The sequence below is a fragment of the Ovis canadensis genome, chromosome 1 (genome assembly GCF_042477335.2).
Source record: "Ovis canadensis isolate MfBH-ARS-UI-01 breed Bighorn chromosome 1, ARS-UI_OviCan_v2, whole genome shotgun sequence".
Lineage (NCBI taxonomy): Eukaryota > Metazoa > Chordata > Mammalia > Artiodactyla > Bovidae > Ovis > Ovis canadensis.
Window position 1 is genome coordinate 98250964 of NC_091245.1, and position 23564 is coordinate 98274527.

Sequence of the window (23564 nt, forward strand, 5' to 3'; positions counted from 1 at the left end):
AACACTTTTTTCTCTTAAAAACAATTAACAAACTAGGACTTGAAGAGGTATTTGTCAACCTGATTAATTGACATTTATAAAAAAAACCCCACAACTAATATGATACTTAAAAGTGAAAGACTGAAAGCTTTTTCTCTTAAATTGGGAACAAGACAAAAATGTCCACTCTCCCCACTTCTCCTCAACATTACATTTGAAGTTCTTACTGGGGCAATTAGACAAGAAAAAGAAAGAAAGCCAACAACATGTGAAAGGAAAAAGTAACTTTAAATCTGTTTGCAGATGGCTTGATCTTGTACATAGAAAATTCGAAAGAGCCCACACAAAAAATTATAATTAATAAGTGAATTTTTCAGAATTGTAGGGTACAAAATCAATTGTAACTGCACTAGAAATTAATAATTCCAAAATAAAATTAAGAATGTAATTTCACTTATAACAGCACCAAAATAAATGAAATATGTAGGTAAATCTAACAAAAGAAGTAAGCTTGTTTTTCCTTTTGAATCAATACTTTATTTTCTCAACATATACAGTAATATTCTTTCCTTAAAAATTTTTTATTGGCATAGGCATATTCGCATGCTAAGTCTCTTCAGTTGTGTCCAGCTTTTTGTGACCTTATGGACTGTAGCCCGCCAGGCTCCTCTGTCCATGGGATTCTCCAGGCAAGAATACTGGACTGGGTTGTCATGCCCTCCTCCAGAGGATCTTTCCTACCCAGGGATCGAAACTGCGTCTTTTATGTCTCCTGCATTGGCAGGCGGGTTCTTTACCACTAGTGCCACCTGGGAAACCCTGATTATTCTCTAGCACTTGATTTGGAAATAAATCCCAGGGTGAATATTGAGCTCATTTCATGTGCTTCTCTCTGCTTAAGAATGTTAGATTCAATTCCTGCCTGCTTGGGTTACTCATTAGTTCCTTCCAAGAGTTGTTTTGGTATTTTTCTATATTTATATCTTTTTGTCCTGGTGTGCTGCAGTTCATAGGGTCTCCAAGAGTCAGATACGACTGGGTGACTGAACAACAACAACATATTTATTTATATATATATATATATATATATATGTGTGTGTGTGTGTATATATATATATGTAATACTTACATATTTATAAGTATTTATATATTCTATTGTATCCTACTCCCCCACCCAAGGTGGGAAAAGTCACTCTGATACATGCTCCTCCATCCTAGCTAAAACTGGATGTTTCAATACTTCTTAGCTTTTGAGTTTGCTATGACTTCATTGAACTATTTATCTGCCTCAACTAATGAAAATGGCATATACATTTTAAATTTGGGAACCCCATTCCTTTTAATTTGTGTATTAGATAAAATCTCAAAGTCCGGGTCTGCTAGGAAAGCAACTTCTACTAAATAATAGTATTGCTGTTGTTCAGTTGCTCAGTCTTGTCTGACTCTTTGTAACCCCATGGACTGCAGCACCCCAGGCTTCCCTGCCCTTCACCATCTCCCAGAGTCCACTTAAACTCATGTCCATTGAGTTGCTGGTGCCATCTAACCACCTCATCCTCTGTCGTCCCTGTCTCCTGCCTTTGATCTTTCCCAGCCTCAGGGTCTTTTCTAATGAGTCAGCTCTTCCCATCAGGTGGCCAAAGTATTGGAGCTTCAGCTTCAGCATCAGTCCTTTCAATGAATATTCAGGGTTGATTTCTTTTAGGATTGACTGGTTTGTTCTCCTTGCTGTCCAAGGGACTCTCAAGAGTCTTCTACAGCACCACAGTTTGAAGGCATCAATTCTTCAGTGCTCAGCCTAATAAGATTAGAAGCCAGATTTTAGAGAATTAGGTGGTAAACAATGTATGTAAGTCAAGAGGTATAGACATCAAATGTATACAGTGTATGTAAGCAAACTGGTTATGAAGGGAAATGAGAGATATGGTGGTGGTTAGAGGGGGAAGGGAAATGAGAGATATGATAGAAGTTAGAGGGAGAAGTCTTTGTTTTAGGGATGACAAAATGTGAACGTGTTTATAGGCTCAGTATAGAGCTAACAGAAAAAGGGTGGCCAAAAAATATTAAGCCAACAAAAGATAATTAAGAATTTTCTAGTAGAGATGAGGGTCTTTCAAGGTGGCTCAGTGATAAAGAATCCACCTGCCAAGCAGGAGACACAGGTTCAATCCCTGGGTCAAGAAGACCCCTGGGAGAAGGAAATGTCAACCCACTCCAGTATTCTTGCCTGGGAAATTCCATGGACAGAGGAGCCTGGCAGACTCCAGTCCAAGGAGTCAGAAAGGAGTTAGACATGACTAAACAACTAAACAAAAACAAAAAGAAGAGATGAGAGTTGTAAATTGCTTCAGTAGGAAGCACAAGCTGGAATCAAGATTGCCAGGAGAAATATCAATAACCTCAGATATGCAGATGACACCACCCTTATGGCAGAAAGTGAAGAGGAACTAAAAAGCCTCTTGATGAAAGTGAAAGAGGAGAGTGAAAAAGTTAGCTTAAAGCTCAACATTCAGAAAACTAAGATCATGGCATCTGGTCCCATCACTTCATGGGAAATAGACGGGGAAACAGTGGAAAGAGTGTCAGATTTTATTTTTTTGGGCTCCAAAATCACTGCAGATGGTGACTGCAGCCATGACATTAAAAGATGCTTACTCCTTGGAAGGAACGTTATGACTAACCTAGATAGTATATTCAAAAGCAGAGACATTACTTTGCTAACAAAAGTCTGTCTGGTCAAGGCCATGGTTTTTCCAGTGGTCATGTATGGATGGGAGAGTTGGACTGTGAAGAAAGCTGAGCGCTGAAGAATTGATGCTTTTGAACTGTGGTGTTGGAGAAGACTCTTGAGAGTCCCTTGGACTGCAAGGAGATCCAACTAGTCCATTCTAAAGGAGATCAACCCTGGGCATTCTTTGGAAGGAATGATGCTAAAGCTGAAACTCCAGTACTTTGGCCACCTCATGTGAAGAGTTGGCTCATTGGAAAAGACTCTGATGCTGGGAGGGATTGGGGGCAGGAGGAGAAGGGGACGACAGAGGATGAGACGGCTGGATGGCATCACTGACTCGATGGACATGAGTCTGAGTGAACTCCGGGAGTTGGTGATGGACAGGGAAGCCTGGCGTGCTGCGATTCATGGGGTCGCAAACAGTCGGACATGACTGAGGGACTGAACTGAACTGAACTGAACTGAAGACATATTGGGGGGAAAAGATATGTAAAGACACAGATTAAGTTAGGTTTGAAAGAAAGAACGATGAGATACTTGATAGTGTCATTTTCTGGAAGCAGCTGGAATCATGATGGGAGAGACCACTTAAAGAAATAGTAAAAAAGTGGAATTAAAGACTGGATGAGTTGTATGAGGAAGATACATCTCTGATGATACCCAGTTCGGGGGCTCAGGCAACTTTGTGGATGGTACTGTTGGAGTTAATAAAACAGAAGAATGAACAGCAGATTTGGGAGAAAAAAAAATGACTTAAGAGTTCAGCTTTATTCTCACTGAGTTAATGATAGTGACTATTGCCTATGAACCTTGGGATCCATACTATGCACTAAAAGATAAACCTTGTCTCTTTTAGGCCTTGCAAATTATAATGGGATTTTGTTTCTTGTTGTTTCAGTTTAGTTCAGTCGCTCAGTCGTGTCTGACTCTTTGTGACCCCATGAATCACAGCATGCCAGGCCTCCCTGTCCATCACCATCTCCTGGAGTTCACTCAGACTCATGTCCATCGAGTGCGTGATGCCATCCAGCCATCTCATCCACGGTTGTCCCCTTCTCCTCCTGCCCCCAATCCCTCCCAGCATCAGAGTCTTTTCCAATGAGTCAACTCTTCACATGAGATGGCCAAAGTACTGGAGTTTCAGCTTTAGCATCATTCCTTCCAAAGAATACCCAGGACTGATCTCCTTTAGAATGGACTAGTTGGATCTCCTTGCAGTCCAAGGGACTCTCAAGAGTCTTCTCCAACACCACAGTTCAAAAGCATCAATTCTTTGGTGCTCAGCTTATGTCTGACTCTTTTGTGACTCCATGGACTGTAGCCAGCAAGGCTCCTGTGTTCATGGGATTCTCCAGGCAAGAATGCTGGAGTGTGTTGCCATTTCCTTTCCAGGGGATCTTCCTGATCCAGGGATAGAACTCACATCTCCTGCATTGGCAGATGGATTCTTTACCACTGAGCCACCAAGGAGGCCCTCCAATGGGTTTACCTCCCTATGAGCCCATCATAAAGCAAAAATATCTTGTCAAAAGGCATTTTGTATACCTCACCGACCAAACATCACAGCTTAGCCTAGACTGCCTTAAACATGCTCAGAACACCTAATTAGCCTACAGCTGGGCAAAATCATCTAACACAAAGCCTGTTGTATAATAGTGTTGAATATCTCATGTAATAATTTATTGACTGTTATACTGAAAGTGAAAAACAGAATGGTTGTATGGGTACAGAGTGGTTATAAATGTACCTGACTGGGAGCCCAGCATCACCAGAGAGTATTACCCCATATCTCTAGTCCAGGAAAAGATCAAAATTCAAAATTCTAGATCTGGTTTCCAGTGAATGCATCTCACGTTCACACCATGGTAAAGTCCAAAAATCGTTAAGCGGAACCAGTAAGGTGAGACTGCTGGTATAGAATGGTACAGTAGAAGCATTCTGCTTTGCTGGAGACTCAGTTTCCATTCTTAGAAAACACTGGACTATAAGAAAACGGGTTTTCCGAATAAACATTAAGTGGAAGATTTATTTGATCAATGACCTTTTTTTTTTTAATCATGAAAACACTCTTTTGATTTGATAGCAGATACCAAGTTATATATATTTTACTATGAGCTCTTCGTGGAAAATGGCAATCAGAAAGTCTCAATTGAAAGAAAAATTGAGGTTGTTTATGAGGAAGGTTTTTATAATAACTAAAGGGAAAATTGAAAGAAAAGATTTTAAAAGGAGGGAAAAAAGCTAGACAACAAACCTGGAGAAGTAATGATTCTGAGGAGAGAATAATGTAAAATATAAGAGGATGATGGATTTCGAGGGTGGAGAACAAAAACCAGGACTATATGGAGAGAAGCAGTGAGAGGAGAAACTTTTTGAGGTTGGAAATTGAGGACAGTGACAATGGAGCAGATAGGAAGAAAACAGAAAGGAGGTCTGGAAATGAAAAGCTCTCCAGGTTGGGGTAGTGGGTGGGAGAGAAGGGGGAGATGACAGAGGGTGCAGAGGCAGCGCCGAGTGTTTGTGGGAGAGGGACCGAAGCAATCTGGGCGGAGCAGGTGGCGGAGGCAGCGCGGAGGAGGCCTGGCCTTCCCAGGTCTGCACCGCGCCAGGGGCAACTGAGTGGGTAGCATCCTCGCCGAGATGATGCGTCCTGGCAGTGCAGGAAGCCCTTAGGAAAACCAAGCAGGGACGGTAACTAGGACTGGGCTGGCTAGGGCCGGGAAATTCATGAAGAGGACTGACAGCGGGTCCTGCTGCCGCCGCCGCTGCGACTGCGGCTGCTGCTGCCGCGCGGTCCGCCGGGCGCACCACGCGCCCTACTGGTCCAGGGACGCGGCGCGAATCCCGCCGTCCTCGCGGCAGTCTCCCGGCCGGGAACGACGGCATCCAGAGCCGGCCGGGAGCTGGGCAGCAGCGGCCGAGGAGGAAGAGGCAGCCGCGGCAGCCGCACCCTGGATGAGGTGAGAGCACCGCGGGAGCCCGGAGGCTGCAGACTGCGCCGGGAGTGGCGGCGCCGCTGGTTTAGGGGAACCGCCTTCGGGGTTGGGAATCAGGGCTGGAGACCCGGGCGCTTCGGAGGGGTTGACACAGAGTGACATTAGTTTGGAGAAGGTTGAAGGGCACGACTGGGGACTGGGGGATGATGGGGGCTGGTGGCGGGGGCGGAGGGGGAACGACAGTAGGGGGTTGCCTGGAAATACAGGTGTGGCGCTGGATTGGCCCTGGACTAAAGCGTAGGAAACTCAGTCTCTACCCCTAAGGTCTTCGCTTAGCGTGTAGTCAGGGGCTCTGTTGGCGGAGATGAGATTGAAGGCCGTGCCTGCTGGGTCAAGTCAAACAAGAGATGAACACAGGATTCAGAAGGCCATGCCAGGTTGAAAGCACTAGGGATGCTAAAAGAAGATAAAGGACCAGAAAATGCATGTGGGGGTACAGTTGAAAGCACTGCCTTATCTTATTCCTGCCCCCTCCTCCTCCCCGCCCCATCTTAGATACAGGCAGCAGGGTGGGGTAGTGATGGTTCCTTCTTCCTAGGCTCTCTTTTCCTGAAGAGCTGGGGCCCAGCCTGTTGACTGGCTGGATGATGCCTAGCAGGACGAGCCCCACATAAACCCAGTCACTTCCGTTGGTCTGGCTTGGAAGACCCCACCCATCAAGCCCAAATTTTCTTAGCAGCAGCAGAATGAAAATCTGCCATATATTATTTTTTTCTGGACAAGAGACAGATTGTGCTGCTGACTTCTTGAAATAAATCTCTCCCTGTTGGAGCATCTTTAGCTTATCCTTTAATGGGAAGCTAGTACTCATAAATCAAACTACAGGGCAATATTGATTTCAGCATGGAGGCCGCCATTAACTAATGGGGGATCTGAAAAAAATTCATTTCTGTAGGCCTGTTTGCTATGCATAAAATCAGAATTTGGGTCTTTTGAGTATTAATTACAGATCTGCATATTAATAGAATCTGTATTTTGTGTTCAAGACTATGTGAACGAGGAAACAATTTATTCACACACTTGATTGTGTTTATTCATCACACTGTTCATTGTTTATTTGAGAAAACTGAGTCAGGCTATTCAGTTAACAGCGCTTAAAGGAATCACCATTATGAAGAAATCCAGGATAAATTACTGCCTTGAAAGATGGAAAGAGGCAAGAAGTAGTCATTATTTGATTTTTTATAAAGTGGAATTTTGGCCCAAACTTAATTACCTTTTAAACATGTTCTATCGATGGTGTGTTGAATAATTTTCAACAATACTTTGGAAACTTGTTTAAAGCCTGAAACAAAAAATTAATCTGAATATATTTAAATTTTAAATTCTTCTTTACTATTTTATATATGCTAGGGTGAACACTTTTCATCAAAAGAAGCATTGTCATTGCAAAATTTTAAATGAGTCAAGACTCTGTATCATAAACATGTGATTTGTCTGTTTTTGGTAACAAAAAGATTTGTTGGGTTAGAATTAGGTTCTCTATATTGTGGCTTAATTGTTAAAATAGATGGATATGCTTTTGTTATTCCCTTAATAATTATTCATCTGACAGATCTCTACATTCATCTTAGTTGATGTGATGATGAGCCTTGAAATGTTTTTAAACATTTCAGGAATGCCCTGAAGTCAGAACTTCACTGAGGTTGATGCTACTGTGACCTTATTTAAAAATCAGATCTCCAGGAATGCACAACATACTTTTCACATTCCTATCTTAGCTCTAGTACTAGAAGTTTATGAGTATTAGAGGCTTCCACTTAGGAGAAAGTATCTTTGGTATCCAGTTTTCTAACTCTTGATCAACTAAAAATGTAAGAAAGCAGCTCATTTTTTAATATTTAAATTTATTTTTAATTTTTGCTTTACAATATTGCTTTACAATATTTTGTTGGTTTTTGCCATACATCAACATGAATCAGCCACAGATATATGTATGTTCCCTCCCTCTTGAACTCCCTCCCACCCCCACCCCATTTCACGCCTCTAGGTTGTCACAGAGCAAGTGATTTGAGCTCTGCCATGCAGCAAATTTCCACTGGCTATCTAATTTTACATATGACAATGTATATGTTTCAGTGCTACTGTTTCAATTCATCTGACACTCTCCTTCCCTCACTGTGACCGGAAGTCTGTTCTCTATGCCTGCGTCTCCATTGCTGACCTACAAATAGGTTCATTGGTACCATCTTTCTAGATTCCATATATAAGCATTGCTGCTACTGCTGCTAAGTTGCTTCAGTCGTGTCCGACTCTGTGCGACCCCATAGATGACAGCCCACCAGGCTCCCCCGTCCCTGGGATTCTCCAGGCAAGAACACTGAGGAGTGGGTTGCCATTTCCTTCTCTAATGCATGAAAGTGAAAAGTGAAAGTGAAGTCACTCAGTCGTGTCCGACTCTTAGCGACCCCATGGACTACAGCCCACCAGGCTCCTCCATCCATGGGATTTTCCAGACAAGAGTACTGGAGTGGGTCTCCACTGCCTTTTCCAAGTATATGATATTTGTTTTTCTCTTTTTGACTTATTTCACACTGTGTAATAGGCTCTAGGTTCAGCTTCCTCTTTAGAACTAACTCAAATGCACTCCTTTTTATGGCTGAGTAATAGTCCATTGTATATATGAAAGCAGCTCATTTTAATTCAGTGTTTTTAAATCAAGCAATGATGGTGGAGGTCAGCACAAAATTGGATGCAAACTACCCTCAGGTAGTAAAGAACCTATCGTTCTAAACTCTGCTTACCTATGTAACTACAGTGTGGAATAAGTGTTATAATAGTAAGATGGACTATGGAAAAATAAATAAATGCAAAGATCTCTCCAAGGAAAGCTGACTCTGTCCCAAGAGATCATGCAAGGTGACATTATTGTGCAAACTGTGCTTTAGTTGCTGAGTCGGTTTCTCAGACTGATTATTAAATTCACATGGCTACTATATAAAGCCAGGATGGCAAATTACTAATTTACAATAAGGAGTCATCTTAGGGAACTAGATCCACTTTTTTATGTCAGTGAGTTCTCTTGGCATACTTGCCGCATTTGGAAGCCAAATTGTAGTTAAAAGGTTGTTTGTGGAACTTGGATTTTGAATTGCTGTTGTGTGTGTGTGCTCAGTTGTGTCCGACTCTTTGCAACCCTATGGACTATAGCCCCTCCAGGCTCCTCTGTCCATGGGACTTTTTAGGCAAGAATACTGGAGTGGGTTGCCATTTCCTGCTCCAAGCGATCCTCCTGGCCCAGAAATCAAACCTGTGTCTCCTGTTTCTCTTGCATTGGCGGGTGGATTCTTTACCACTGAGCCACCTGGGAAACCCAAATTTAGAATCAGGAGAATTAATCAGTGAATTCCAAATTAAGGAAAAATAACTTTGATCAGAGTATCAGAAGATATAAATGGGTTCTTTCTTCCCTGGATGGTGAGTGTCATTAAGGATCAACCTTTCTTCTCATGTGGACCTTCTTTTTTTCTCTGACATGCTAATATTTTCAGGTAATTGTTTGGTTTGGGATTCTTTATGTCTGTTTCAAGTGCCTGCACATTTCTGCTCTGAACTAGTTTGTCTTCACTGTCAAGTTTAAACTCCAAATGGCAAGGTGACTTTGCTTAGGTAAAAGTCATCACGGGGATAGGAAAATGGGGTTGGGAGATGTTGCTAAAGCCCCTATAAGCTGGTAATATGAACCATGTTGTTTATGGCAACTGGATACAGTGCTAAGAGGCAGAGAATTAGAGAGGGCTTCACACACACACACGCACACACACACACACACACAGGAGATGAACTTTTTCTAGCTTAGAAGGGCTTCATACACACACACACACACACACACACACACACAAGCGCGCGAGCAACTTTTTCTAGTGTAGCAAGATAAGGAAGCCAGAGTTGGGTGGGAAGTAAATTTTAGCAGAGGGATATAAGCGAATGTATGGCCTTGGGAAAAAGGCCTTATTCAGGTGAGACCTGTGCTGTGCTAGAACTTTTCTATGATGATTTAATTCAGAGGTGACCCTCTTGTAAGTACACAACTATTTAAAAAAGAGGAATTAAGTGAATTGCCAGCTGATGGTAATGCGCTTCAATGTGCGCTTGTTTTTGCCCCCTTTTAAAAAATTTTATTGAAGTGTAGTTGATTTACAATCTCATGTTAATTTCTGCTGTACAGCGAAGGAACTATGCTTAATATTCTATAATGTGCACTTTTGAAGCCTAGCAGATTGCACATTCTAGGTGGATAGCCTGGAACCAGCAGACAGCTGTCAGAGTTAAGGGTGAGGGATGATGTCAGAGAAGGACCAGTGCGTTTCGAACATCAAATGTCAGCCATTATGTCTCTTTATCCATCTCTCTTTCTGTTATTTTTTTTTTTACTGCTTTAATGAGATATAATTGACATAGAATAAACTGGGAAAATTTAAAATGTACAATTTGAAAAGTTTATATATATTTATGTAGGTATATATTTGTGAAATATATATGTATGTACATATTTATGAAAGCATTACATGTCCATCATCCTAAAAAGTTTTCTTCTGCCCTCTTATAATCCCTACCTTCGCCGCCTCCTGCCCCACTAACACACAGGAAACCACTGATCCTTTTGTCGCTATATGATAGTTTGCATTTTCTATAATTTTATATGAGTGGGATCATACAGTATGTATTCTTTGTTTTTGCCTGGCTTCTTTCACGCACTTATTACTTAACTCACAGTTATTTTAAGATTTATCCATGCTGTTGTAGGTATTATTCATTCATTTTCTTTCATTGCTGAGAAGTATTCCATTGTATGGCTATGCCACAGTTTATTGATTCACTAACTGTGGGGTTGTTTCCTGTAAAGTGGCTGTTACAAATGAAGCTGCTATGAACATTTGTGTACTAGTCTTTCTGTGTGCATATGCTTACATTTCTCTTGGATGAATTTCTAGGAGTAGAACAGTAGGTAGATGTTTAACTTTTCAAGAAATTGCAAAATTCTGCATCAAAGGTATTTTACCTTTTACATTCCCAGTAGAGATGTACGAAGGGCCCTATTTCTCCACATCCTTGCCAACATTTATTACTGTCTTATTTATTATGGCCATTCTAGTAAATGTGAAATAGTATCTTACATCTGCATTTCCCATTGACTACCGATGTTGAACATCTTTTCATGTGCTTTATTATTATCTGTATATTTTTATGAAGTGTTTGTTGAAGTTTTTGCCCATTTTAATGGAGTTGTTTGCTTTTTTATTGTAAAATTTGAGTTCTCCATTCTAAATACAAGTTTTATTATATATGTACATTGTGAATATTTTCTCCCCATCTACAGTTCATCTTTTCATTTTAGTAATAGTGTCTTTTGAAGGCCAGAAGTTTAAAAAGTTTTGCTAAAGTTAAGTCCAGACTGTCACATTTTTCTTTAAAGATTTTGCTTTTAATGTTATTAGTATACCTAAGAAACCATTACTTAACCCAAGGTCACAAAATATTCTCCTAGAATGTTTTCTTCTAGAAGTTGCATAGTTTTATGTTTTACATTTAGGTCTATGATCCATTTTGAGTTAACTTTTGTATATAGTACAAGGTTTTGATCAAGGTTCATTTTTTGCATATAGTGTTCTTTCAGCACTGTTTGTTAAGAAATCTATCCTTTCTCCATTAAATTGCCTTGATACTTTTACTGAAATCAATTGACCATATATTTGTTGTTTAGTCATTAAGTCCTGTCCAACTCTGTGACCCCAGGAACTGTAGCACACCAAGCTTCCCTGTCCTTCACTATCTCCTGGAGTTTGCTCAAATTCATGTCCATTGAGTCAGTGATGGCATCCAACCATCTCATCCTCTGTTACCCTTTCTCCTCCTGCCCTCAATCTTTCCCAGCATCAGGGTATTTACCAGTGAGTCAACTCTTTGCATCAGGTGGCCAAAGTATTGGAGCTTCAGCTTCAGCATCAGTTCTTCCAGTGAATACTCAGGGTTGGTTTCCCTTAGGATTGACTGGTTTGATCTCCTTGCTGTTCAAGGGACTCTCAAGAGTCTTCTTCAGCACCACAGTTCAAAAGCATCAATTCTTCAGTGCTCAACCTTATTTATGGTCCAACTCTTATATCTGTGTATGACTACTGGAAAAACCATAGCCTTGACTAGAGGGACCTTTGTTGGCAAAGTGATGTCTCTGCTTTTCAATATGCTGTCCAGGTTTGTCATAGCTTTACTTCCAAGAAGCAAGTGTCTTTTAGTTTCATGGCCATAGTCATTGTCCACAGTGATTTTGGAGCCCAAGAAAATAGTCTGTCACTGTTTCCACTTTTTCCATGTATATGTGACTCTATATCTGATTTTTCTATTCTATTCCATTGATCTTTTTGTCTATCTTTGAGCCAATACTCTACTATTAATATCTTGATTACTATAGTTTTGTAAGTCTTGACATAATGTAGTGCAAATTCTCCAGTTTCATTCTTCTTATTCAAAATTATTTGGCTGTTCTAGGTTCTTTGCATTCCCATATACATTTTATATTCCAATTGTCAATATAGATAAAAAGTCTGCTGGGAATTTGAATGGGATTATACTGAAGTTTATATATTAATTTGGGGAGAACTGATATTTTTAACAGTGTCAGACTTTATTTTTTGGGGCTCCAAAATCACTGCAGATGGAGATTGCAGCCATGAAATTAAAAGACACTTACTCCTTGGAAGAAAAGTTATGAGCAACCTAGATAGCATATTCAAAAGCAGAGACATTACTTTGCTGACTAAGGTCCATCTAGTCAAGGCTATGGTTTTTCCAGTAGTCATGTATGGATGTGAGAGTTGGACTGTGAAGAAGGCTGAGTGCTGAAGAATTGATGCTTTTGAACTGTGGTGTTGGAGAAGACTCTTGAGAGTCCCTTGGACTGCAAGGAGATCCAACTAGTCCATTCTAAAGGAGATCAACCCGGGGATTTCTTTGGAAGGAATGATGCTAAAGCTGAAACTCCAGTACTTTGGCCACCTCTTGTGAAGAGTTGACTCATTGGAGAAGACTTTGATGCTGGGAGGGATTAGGGGCAGGAGGAGAAGGGGACGACAGAGGATGAGATGGCTGGATGGCATCACTGACTCGATGGATGCGACTCTGAGTGAACTCCAGGAGTTAGTGATGGACAGGGAGGCCTGGCGTGCTGCGATTCATGGGGTCACAGAGTCGGACATGACTGAGCAACTGAACTGAACTGATATTTTTAACAATATTGAGTCTTCTGATCCATAACATGGTATATCTCTTCATTTATTTAGGTCAGTGGTTCTCAAACAGGGACAGTTATACCTCATAAAGGGCATTTGACAGTATCTGGACACATTTTTTATTATCCTAACTGCAGCAAAGGTGATTCTGGCATCTAGTAAATAGAAGTCAGGAGTACTGGTTAACATCCTACATTGCACAGAACAGTTCTAACAGTAAAGAACTATATGGCCTAAAACATCAATAATTAGTGAGGCTCTGAAACCCTCATTAAGTTCTTCTTTAATTTCTCTCAGCAATGTTTTTTTTTAAATATATAGAACTTACACATCTTATGAGACATTTATCCTTAAATTCTTCATATGTGTAATTCTTTTATAAATGATAATGTCTTTAAAATTTCGATTTATGATTGTTTTTGCTGATTCATATTGATTTTTAATAATTTTATTTAGGTATTCATTTTTGCCTGTGCTGCGTCTTCCCTGCTGCGTGGGCTTTTTCTCTGGTTGTGGTGAGCAGTGGCCGCTCTCTAGCTGCGGTACGAAGGTTTCTCACTGAGTTGGCTTCTCGTGTTGCAGAGCACAGGCTCTGGGGCTCTTGGGCTGCAGCAGCTGTGGCGTGTGGGCTCAGTGGTTGCAGCTCCTGGGCTCTAGAGCCCCGGTTCAGTTGTTGTGGCCCATGGGCTCAGTTGCTCCATGACATGTGGAATCTTCCTGGACCAGGGATCAAACCCGTGTCTCCTGCATTGGCAGGCAGAGGCAGATTCTTACCACTGAGCCATCAGGGAAGCCCTATATTGATTTTTGTATACTGACCTTAAATCCTGTAGCTTTGCTAAATTCATTGTTTAGTTATGGTAGATTTTTTTTTTTGTAGATTCTGTAGAATTTTATGCATAAGAATTACATCATCCACACAAAGAGAGGAAGAGGAAGGGAGGGAGAGAGTTTTATTTCTTTCTTTCCAATCTCTATGTCCTTTATATATTTCTTTATTTTGCCTTATTGCACTAGCTAGCACCTCTAGCACAAAGTTGAACTGAAATAGTAACAGCAAACATACTCTGCCTTGTTCCTGATCTTAAGAAGAAAGCATTCATTCTTTTACCATTAAGTATAATGTCACCTATAAGTTTTTCATAGGTACTTTTCATCAGATTGAGGAAGTCTCCTTCCATTCATAATTTTCTGAGAGTTTTCACTAGGACTGGATGTTTGATTTTAATCTGAATGAGATGCTATGTAATTTTTCTTTTTTCTTTTTGATTAATATGATAAACTACATTGATTCTTTTAAGAATGTTAAAATTAACATTGAGATCCTGGAATAAATGCCACTTAGTCATGCTATATTATCCTTTCTATATTGTTGGATTAGAGCTGCTAAAATTTTGTTAAGGATTTTTGCATCTATATTCAGGAGGGATGTTGGTTTGTATTCTTCACGTTGTCTGGATTTCATATAAGGATAATTTTTTCCTCATAAAATGAGTTGGGAAGTAGTCCTCTTCTTCAATTTTTGGGAGAGAGTTTGTGTAGAATTGGCATTATTTCTTCCTTAAATCTTTGATGAACTTCTAAGGAAAATTATTAGCATAATGTCTTCCAGTTTCATCTGTGTGGTAGCAGCATGTGTCAGAATTCTGTTCTTTTTTAAGGCTGAATAATATACCATTATATGTATGTATCATATTTTGTTTATCCATTGATTTGCTGATGGACATCTGGGTTGTTCCACATTTGGCCATTTTGGCTATTCCACATTTGCTATGTTGGCCTTCCCAAATTCCTAGTTTTACTTCAACTTAAGGCAATGGCACCCCACTCCAGTACTCTTGCCTGGAAAATCCCATGGATGGAGGAGCGTGGTAGGCTGCAGTCCATGGGGTCGCTAAGAGCTGGACACGAATGAGCGTTGTCACTTTCACTTTTATGCATTGGAGAAGGAAATGGCAACACTCCAGTGTTCTTGCCTGGAGAACCCCAGGGACGGGGGAGCCTTGTGGGCTGCTGTTTATGGGGTCACACAGAGTTGGACATGACTGAAGCGACTTAGCAGCAGCAGCAGCAGGGAGATGACTAGGCTCTGCCTTGATTCCCTCTCATCATTACCAACTATAAACTTTCTCTAAGAAGTAAACTAGGGCAATTGTGTGCTTCACTTCTTTGGTTTATCCTTTCTCTGGTATCACTGTGTTGCCTAATATCCAGTGTCTGAAAATCTTTCTGTCATATATTTTGTCTAGGTTTTCAGTTATTCCCATCAGAATTGTGTGGTAATAAATATGTGCATTGTTACTTCATGCTGTTTGGAAGTAAAATTGTCTTTCTAGTTATATTTTAAATTGCATTTTTCAACCCTGACTACACATTTGAATTACCTAGGGAGGTTTAAAAAAAACTGAGGTACAGGCTCCACTCTAGACCAGTGAAATCAGACTCTTTCAGACTGAGGTCCTAACTTCATGTGCAAAAGCACTCATGTACAACAAATTTAGAGAACCACTGAATTAAACAAATGAAAAATAAATTGCGTTCTGTCACTCCAACCAAGACAAAAGGTGGTTGGGTTTTTGTTTTTGTTAAGCAGTGTGGAGCTATGGAATGTTTTAAAGCAGGACATTGATGTACGTAGATCTTTGTTTTAGAACTGTAAGTGTGACAGCTGTACGGGAGGTGAGGTGAAGTGGGTTGACTGAAAAGATGGGATAACAGATAAAAGAGGCTGTATGAATGGTTTAGCGTTTGAGGTTATGAGATCTGAACTTAGTGACAGTAGGAACAGTGAAGAAGGGATAAATTTGAGAATTTCTGAGGTAGGATTGATGGTACTTGTTAATCAATGAAGTATGGGAAGTGAAGAAGGGAAAGGAAACAAGAATTACTCTTAAATTTCTAGGTCAACTATGGAATGATTACTAATGTCATGTACTGAGGGATAATATGGTATGAAAAGTAGGTATCAGGGAAATGAATTGCTTTCATGTGGGACATCCAGAAGGAGATGCCTTACAGGACTGTCTCCTGACCACTATATTTTTCTGAAGCATAAAAGAGAGAAAACATTTAAGAGTCTATCTTTTGAGTGTGTTGTGTGATTTTGAACAGATGTTCAAACAGATGTATCTTTCTGCTTTTATCTGATTTAGGTTAATATTAAAATCTGTTTGCATTGCTTAAGCATACATCAGTTTACATGAGAGTAAAGCTGATATCTCCTAGGTGACAAGATATCACAGCAGGGAGTATTGCAGACATTTGTTTCTCTTTTTCTTTCTTTTTTTTTTTTTTGGCTTTTTAATTTTTTGATGGGGAGACATTTATTCACTCCTCCTTTATTTGGACAGTAACCCTACATTTCCTTTGGAGAATTATCTCTTCTTTGCTATTGCTTTATTAAAGTTTTGTTGGAACATTCTGCCCTCTTCTAGATAGATGAGGGTAATGAGACCCATAGTGGTACAACCTAACTCTCTATGTTAACACTGTGTCTTCATGGAGCAAGACAAGAGTAGGAAAAATGGTTGAAGCCAATCGGTTTCTTCTTGTTACTTGGGTTCTTACTGCTTCCCCTACTTCTGTCCCTTCTGAACCTGTTTTTTTTTTTTTTTAAAGTTTCAACTGTTCTGTTGATTCTCTAGGTCTCCCCTTTTAGTATTGTCTTTTTAGAAACTAAATTTAGCCAAATTTAGTTCATTCATCTTTAGAAAAATTATATATTCAATGTCAGGCATAATTCTAGATGCTAGAATAGAATGAAGAATAAGATTATTTGATAAAGGCTCTACCCTCACAAGCTTAAGTTTAATGAAGCTGTATCAGGACTGGTGAGGAGATAGACAGTAAACAAGTAAATAAATACACAAATAAAGTGATTTCTCATAATAATAAGACTTAAAATTAAGCCACTGTAGAAAGGAACTGAGGCAGATGTTGTTTAGTTGCGTCCAACTCTTTGTGATCCCTGGACCGTAACCCACTAGGCTCCTCTGTCCCTGAGATTTTTCAGGCCAGAACACTGGAGTCACCCTTTCCTTCTCTAGAGGATCTCCCCAATCCGGGGATCGAACTTGGCAGGCAGATTCTTTACCACTGAGCCACCAGAGAGGCTCCAAGAGGCACACAGTGGGAGAACTGCAATTGTAAAACTCGTAAGGTAGAAATAAGCTTGTTATGCTTGAGCAACACAAAGAAGACCAGGGCAGCTGGGACATGTTAAACAAAAAGGAGAATGGCAAGAAGATAAGGGAGACGAAGTGCGCTGGGTTAGGTACATGAGACTTGTAGGCCATAATAAGAAGTTGATTTTATTCTAAGGACATTGGGAAACCAGGAAGCAGGAGCATTATATGATCTGGAAAATGTTTTAAAATATCACTCTGCTACTGCAATACAGACTTCAGGAGTGAAAGAGTGGTTCTAACAGTAGAAGCAGGAAGGGAACTCTGAAAACTTCTAGTAAATGGTACAGATACAAGAAAATGGTGATTTAAATCATGGCAGCAGCAGTGGAGCTGATAAGAAGTGAACAGATTCAGAATATGTTTTGGAAGTAGAGCCAACAGGATTTGTTGGTATACTGGATGAAAAGAATGAAGTTTAGAAGTGAGGTATTACATGCCTTTCAAAAAAGAGTCATTTAAATCTAAAATTGCTCTAAAAATTAAGTCTTTAAACAGAAAAAAATTTTAATATCAGCTTTTAAAAAAGAGTAACTTATTCTCCATAGTCTCAGGAATTAGTTTGGGGACGGGCATTGACTCAAGTTAATCCAGACAGTGTTCTTTTGGAGTCTCCTGAAAGTGGCAGCCTTTCTCATGATGAAACTTGAAGGAGAATGTAGGTCTGGGACTGCTGGCAGACAACTTGCTAAACTTTTCAGACACAGAAGAAAGCTAGCACAGAAAACAGCTGAGAGGAGGGGAGGGAAATCCCTTATTGGAGTCTCTGTATTAAGCTGTATTTGAAACCTCTGGTTGAGGTTTTTGCTTAACCTCAGTTGAAGTTTTATCCCCCATCAGCATGAGGGTGGTGGTGGTTAGGTGAGGGGACTTGTTGTTGTTCATTGCTCAGTTGTGCCCAACTCTTTGCTACCCCATGGACTGCAGCACGCCAGGCTCCCCTGTCCATCACCATCTCCTGGAGCTTGCTCAAACTCATGTCCATTGGGTTGGTTATGCCATCCAACCATCTCATCCTCTGTTGTCCCTTTCTCCTCTTGTCTTCAAACTTTCCCAGCATCAGGGTCTTTTCTAATGAGTCGAATATTTTCTAATGAGTCAGCTCTTTGCAGCAGGTGGCCAGAGTATTGGAGCTTCAGCTTCAGCATCAGTCCTTCATGATGCTTCATAAATATTCAGGATTGATTTCCATTAGGATTTGATCTCCTTGCATTCCAAGGGACTCTCAAGCGTCTTCTCCAACACCGCAGTTCAAAAGCATCAATTCTTTGGTGCTCAGCTTTCTTTAAAGTCAACTCTCACATCCATACATGACTACTGGGAAAACCATAGTTTTGACTAGACAGACCTTTGTCAGCAAAGTAATGTCTCTGCTTTTTAATATGTTGTATAGTTTTGTCATAGCTTTTCTTCCAAGGAGCAAGCGTCTTTTAATTTCATGGCTGCAGTCACCATCTGCAGTGATTTTGGAGCCCAAGAAAATAAAGAAAAGAAGACCTTGTATAATATTAAAAAAATCCCTTCCCAGAGGGTTGCGTATGTTAACCAGTTCTTGGTGGAAAGGTGTAGCAGGCAGGGAAATGGTTGCCTCAGGATACTGCAACCTCTTCTAGTTACTTGCTCTCTCAGTCTTGTTTGCCAGAGCAACCTCATAAGTATAGGGTTTGTACTGGATCTCAAATGGGTTCCAAACAGAGTTCTGTGATTTAGATGTTTGATCACTGATGTCTATGGCAACAGCATTATCATTGTTATCATTACTACATGTATAATTTTGTTATTAATAATATTTGTTGAGTACTGGCTATATATCAGCATCATACATATCTTAAGCAACATATAAGCATAATCTCATTTAATCCTCACTATAATTCTGTGAGAAAGATGCTATTATTATCCCTGCTCTTTTTAAGAAAGGTTAAATATTTTGACAAGATCACACAGTTATAAAATGGTAGTGGTGGTGCTCAATTGGCAGGTGCTAAATTTTTTTTTGTTCATCTTGTATGCTTTAAAATCTCTTCCCTTTTAATGATCCTCGATCTGCTTTTCCTTAAAAAAAAAATAATCAAAGCAAACAAAAGCAACAGAAAGCCTTTGGTAGAGCTTAGACAAACATGGTTCCATCTCCAAATTAGCATAACAAGTGTGAAGTGTCATCTGTTTTAAAATAATAACCTGCATTACTAAAATCTGACCTTGCAAGGATTTGCTTTCAGTTCAAATGGCAAAATGCCTGCAGGTCAACACAGAGAAACGAATGACCTGTTTACAACAAAAGGGTATACCTAGACATGAGCGAGAGTCTATCAAAAAGCACTAGATAGTTTCATATTCAGGTTAATAAAATTGGGTGAACTGCACATTTCAAAAGAGAATCTGGGACACTGTGCAAATAACAAAGACTTAGAGCAAACTGGGCTTACTGCCCAGAGCAGTGGGCACATGTGTTTACATAATGGGGGGCTTTTGTCCACTGTGTATGTGCTCATGCACACCCACATTCAGTCATACATTTGCTCAGAGAAAGTAGAGCCAGTAACAGAAATGCTAACGTGAACAAGTGACCTCAGTGTACAAACAGAAGCAGTACCGTATTTTGTCATCCTTTTAGCCTCCATAATATTCCAATCCACACCTTTTTGCCTCATTGCTGTGTAAATCTTGACTTTGAAATCACTAACGAAATATTGAATATAAAATGTACAGATTTATTGTTGTCTCAATAAGAAGAGTTGCCATGAATTTCACATATTTTCTAAAAGAAAAAGAGTCTGCTTAGACAGTATATTCTATAGAATAGAATACACAAACTGTAGGATCCTACAAAAGAACTACTTATCATTTCCTTCATTTTCACCATAAATCTCCTTTCCAGTTGTATAGCCTTAAATAAGGGCTCTGAATTCTTTGTCCTTCCTTACTGTAAGAAGAATAATAGCTCTTTTGTGAATGAAAGGGCTGGGTCTCTAACTCTGCAGCATGACCTAGGATTGAGGGAAGGTTCAGGACTATGTGTATCAGTTACGTATTGATGCATAGAAAACCACTCCAAAACTTAGGATCTGTGATGGTTAATTTTATGTGTCAACTTGACTGGATCACAAGGTGCCCAGATGTTGGGCTAAACATTATTTCTGGGTGAGTCTGTGAGGGTGTTTTTGGATATAATCGGTCTTTGAAATCAGTAGACTGAGTAAAGCAGATTTCCTCCCCCACAATGTGGGTGGGCACCATCCCATCCAGCAGAGTCCCGAGGACTGGGACTTAGACAGTGGGCCCGCTAGCTCTCACAACACTGCCATCAGATTTCTTGGGTTTCCAGCTTCCAGACAGCAGATACTGGGATTTCTCAGCCTCTGTAATAATGTGAGCCAAACATTTATAAGAAATCTCTTTCTAATACCAAGAGTGTGATTACCAAGAATTATTGGGGGCCCTCTTGGAGATTGCCTACCACAATCTGCATCTGTTACCTGAACTCCTGGAAATTAGAGGAACAACAGGGTTTATACCTTCCCTTCCTTCTTTCTGGAATGAGACTGTTACAAATGAAGCACAAAAAAATCAAGAAGTGTAGAGCTGAGGTAGAGTAGAGTGTAGAAGTGCAGAGTTGAGGCTGAAGACTATGCCAAGCTACGTATGTCATGTTAAAGATTTTTGACTGTATCCTCAGAACAAGAAAAACCTCAGACTTGGCTCACACAGTCAGCTCTCCCAGCACCCCTGGAAGATATTGCTGGCAGTGACTGGCTGTCTCTGCCTTCCCTAAAAGAAAACCATACACAGAGGCTGGCCCTAGGTGAAGGGACTGTTGAGAACCTGACAAATAGTTCACTTCTCCAGGCTAAGTTTCAGAGCTAGGCAAGCTGTATGAAGGACATACACATGCCTGGTGCCAACAGAAGGCCTAGAAGGAAACATAAATTTTGAAGCAGGTCAGGTGTAAGATCACACACAGGGGAATGTTGGTGACTGTGAATACCTGGACCTTTTATATCCCAGCTAATGGCCTACAAGGGATTAATACATTGTAAGGCTGATTCTGTAAGATAGGTTCTGCCAGCAGGGGGCACCTGTAGGTGGTTTGCACTGTCCCTCCGTCAGGTCTGGTACTCATGGGTGAGCAGCTCTTGCCAAAGGATTGTTGAATCACTAAGTTGTGTCCGAGTCTTTGTAATCGAATGGGTTGCAGAACGCCGGTCTTCCCTGTCCTTCACTATCTTCCAGAGTTTGATGAAGTGTCCTAAGCAGCTGGAATTCACGGTAGCCTTTATGAGGATGTCACATGGCTACTTTGATTTCCGGAGCCAACAGCACTTCATGTGACAGGAACACTAAAGGTGAGGCAGGTTTGGCTTCTGAGTTGAGTGGGCAGGTACCTCAAACTGAGACTGGGGCTCAAGGTTTTCTAAAAGCATAGGTTCTTTAAAATTCCATTCTGGTTACATTAGCAGGAACCTATAGGGTAAACTGTTCTTTTTTTCCCCTCTTCCACCATCTCCCTTTCTCATCTGTTCTACCATTTCCCTGATGCCCTATAAAACCCAGAAACATTACATTGAGCCTTTATAATCGCTTTTGCCCTGTGGTGTCTTAGAGGTCCCACCCGATGTCTGGCAGTTCATTAATGCATAGAGAGATACTGCCAACAGGGTCAGCAGAACACAGCACTAGAGAGTGTAAGTTTAGCTCTTGTCACACCATCTGGGATGAACCACAGGGAAGCAAGTGAAGCGCTCACTCCCAGGATCATGCAAATGTGGGAGTAGATCCTGTCTTTATTTCAGATTTTGACATCTTATTTATTATGTTTTTTAAAAATTGATCTTCTCTATTATTTTTAATTTCATTTATTTACATTTTTATCTTTATCTTAGCTTCATCTGTCTTTTTGCTTTGAGTTTATTTTATTTTTTAATATAAATTTATTTATTTTAATTGGAGGCTAATTACTTTACAATATTGTATTGGTTTTGCCCATTAACATGAATCTGCCACGGGTGTACACGTGTTCCCCATCCTGAACCCCCCCTCCCACCTCCCTCCCCATCCCATCCCTCTGGGTCATCCCAGTGCACCAAACCCGAGCATCCTGTATCATGCATCGAACCTGGACTGGTGATTCGTTTCACATAGGCTCAACATCACTCATTATCAGAGAAATGCAAATCAAAACCACAATGAGGTACCATTTCATGCCAGTCAGAATGGCTGCTATCCGTTATGGATTTTTTGTGATAATTTTGTTTTTTAAAAATATTGCCCTTAAATATTGCATTTGTCCTGATTGCTGAGCTCTGGTCATCTTTTAAAATTTACACCACAGGTGAGTACCCCTCGCCTCACCTTAAGTCCAGCCCTGAAAACTTTCACAGTTTTAAATAAAACCAGTTAATCAGTCCATAAGCACCAGGACCTTCTGGCCTTGATTTGTCCCTTCCCCTAAGTCTTGAGAACACAATGAAGCTAACAAATAGAGAATACAATAATTCTTTTCTTTGTATCACAACTTTTGATTTAGAATCAGCTAGCAATTTAGGTCCAAAGAAGGCAATGGCACCCCACTCCAATACTCTTGCCTGGAAAATCCCATGGACAGAGGAGCCTGGTAGGCTGCAATCCATGGGGTCCAAGAGTCAGACACGACTGAGGGACTTCACTTTCACTTTTCACTTTCATGCACTGGAGAAGGAAATGGCAACCCACTCCAGAGATTCTCCATTCTCTTGCCTGGAGAATTCCAGGGATGGGGGAGCCTGGTGGGCTGCCGTCCATTGGGTCACACAGAGTCGGACACGACTGAAGCGACTTAGCAGCAGCAGTAGCAGCAATTTAGGTCACTGGTTCATTTCCAGCTAGAAGGACTTTGTGTGATCTTTGCTTTCCTAGGGGCTCAGATAGTAAAGAATATGCGTGCAATGTAGGAGACCCAGGTTCAATCCCTGGGTTGGGAAGGTCCTCTGGTGAAAAGAATGGCTGCCTACTCCAGTATTCTTGCCATGGACAGGAGTGGGCTACAGTCCATGGGGTCACAAAGACTCAGACACAACTGAGTGACTAACACACAGTATTTCTGTACCTATTGGTATATTACAGACCTAGCCTAAAAAATGGGAAATACTTTTGTTATTTAAAAATTATTTTCATTGAAAGGAATAATAGTGGTTAGTATTGAGTGTGCTTCTTGTTTTACTAAACTGATGTAATCTAGAATGCAATTAACTTAAAAAAATTTTGTATTGGGGTACAGCCATTTAACAAACACTGTTGTGATAGTTTCAGGTGAACAGCAAAGGGACTCAGCTATACATATACGTGTATCCATTCCCATCCAGGCTGCCACGTAACACTGAGCAGAGTTCCATATGCTGTACAGTAGGTCCTTGTCGGTCATCCATTTTAAATATAGCAGTGTGTGCATGTCCATTCCAAACACCCAGACTAT

The 23564-nt window shown here is 40.5% G+C and overlaps 1 protein-coding gene across 4 annotated transcripts in view; it reads left to right on the top strand.

Annotated features, from left to right (window-relative positions):
• The first annotated feature begins 5258 nt into the window (after nucleotides 1-5258).
• PDE4DIP (phosphodiesterase 4D interacting protein) overlaps nucleotides 5259-23564 on the top strand; it is a 250860-nt gene continuing 232554 nt past the window's right edge. For all 4 annotated transcript variants that reach the window (XM_069602460.1, XM_069602428.1, XM_069602469.1 and 1 more), the window contains exon 1: nucleotides 5259-5670. In XM_069602460.1, coding sequence (XP_069458561.1) covers nucleotides 5438-5670 — 233 coding nt within the window. In that variant the 5' untranslated portion in view covers nucleotides 5259-5437. The remainder of the gene's footprint in view (nucleotides 5671-23564) is intronic.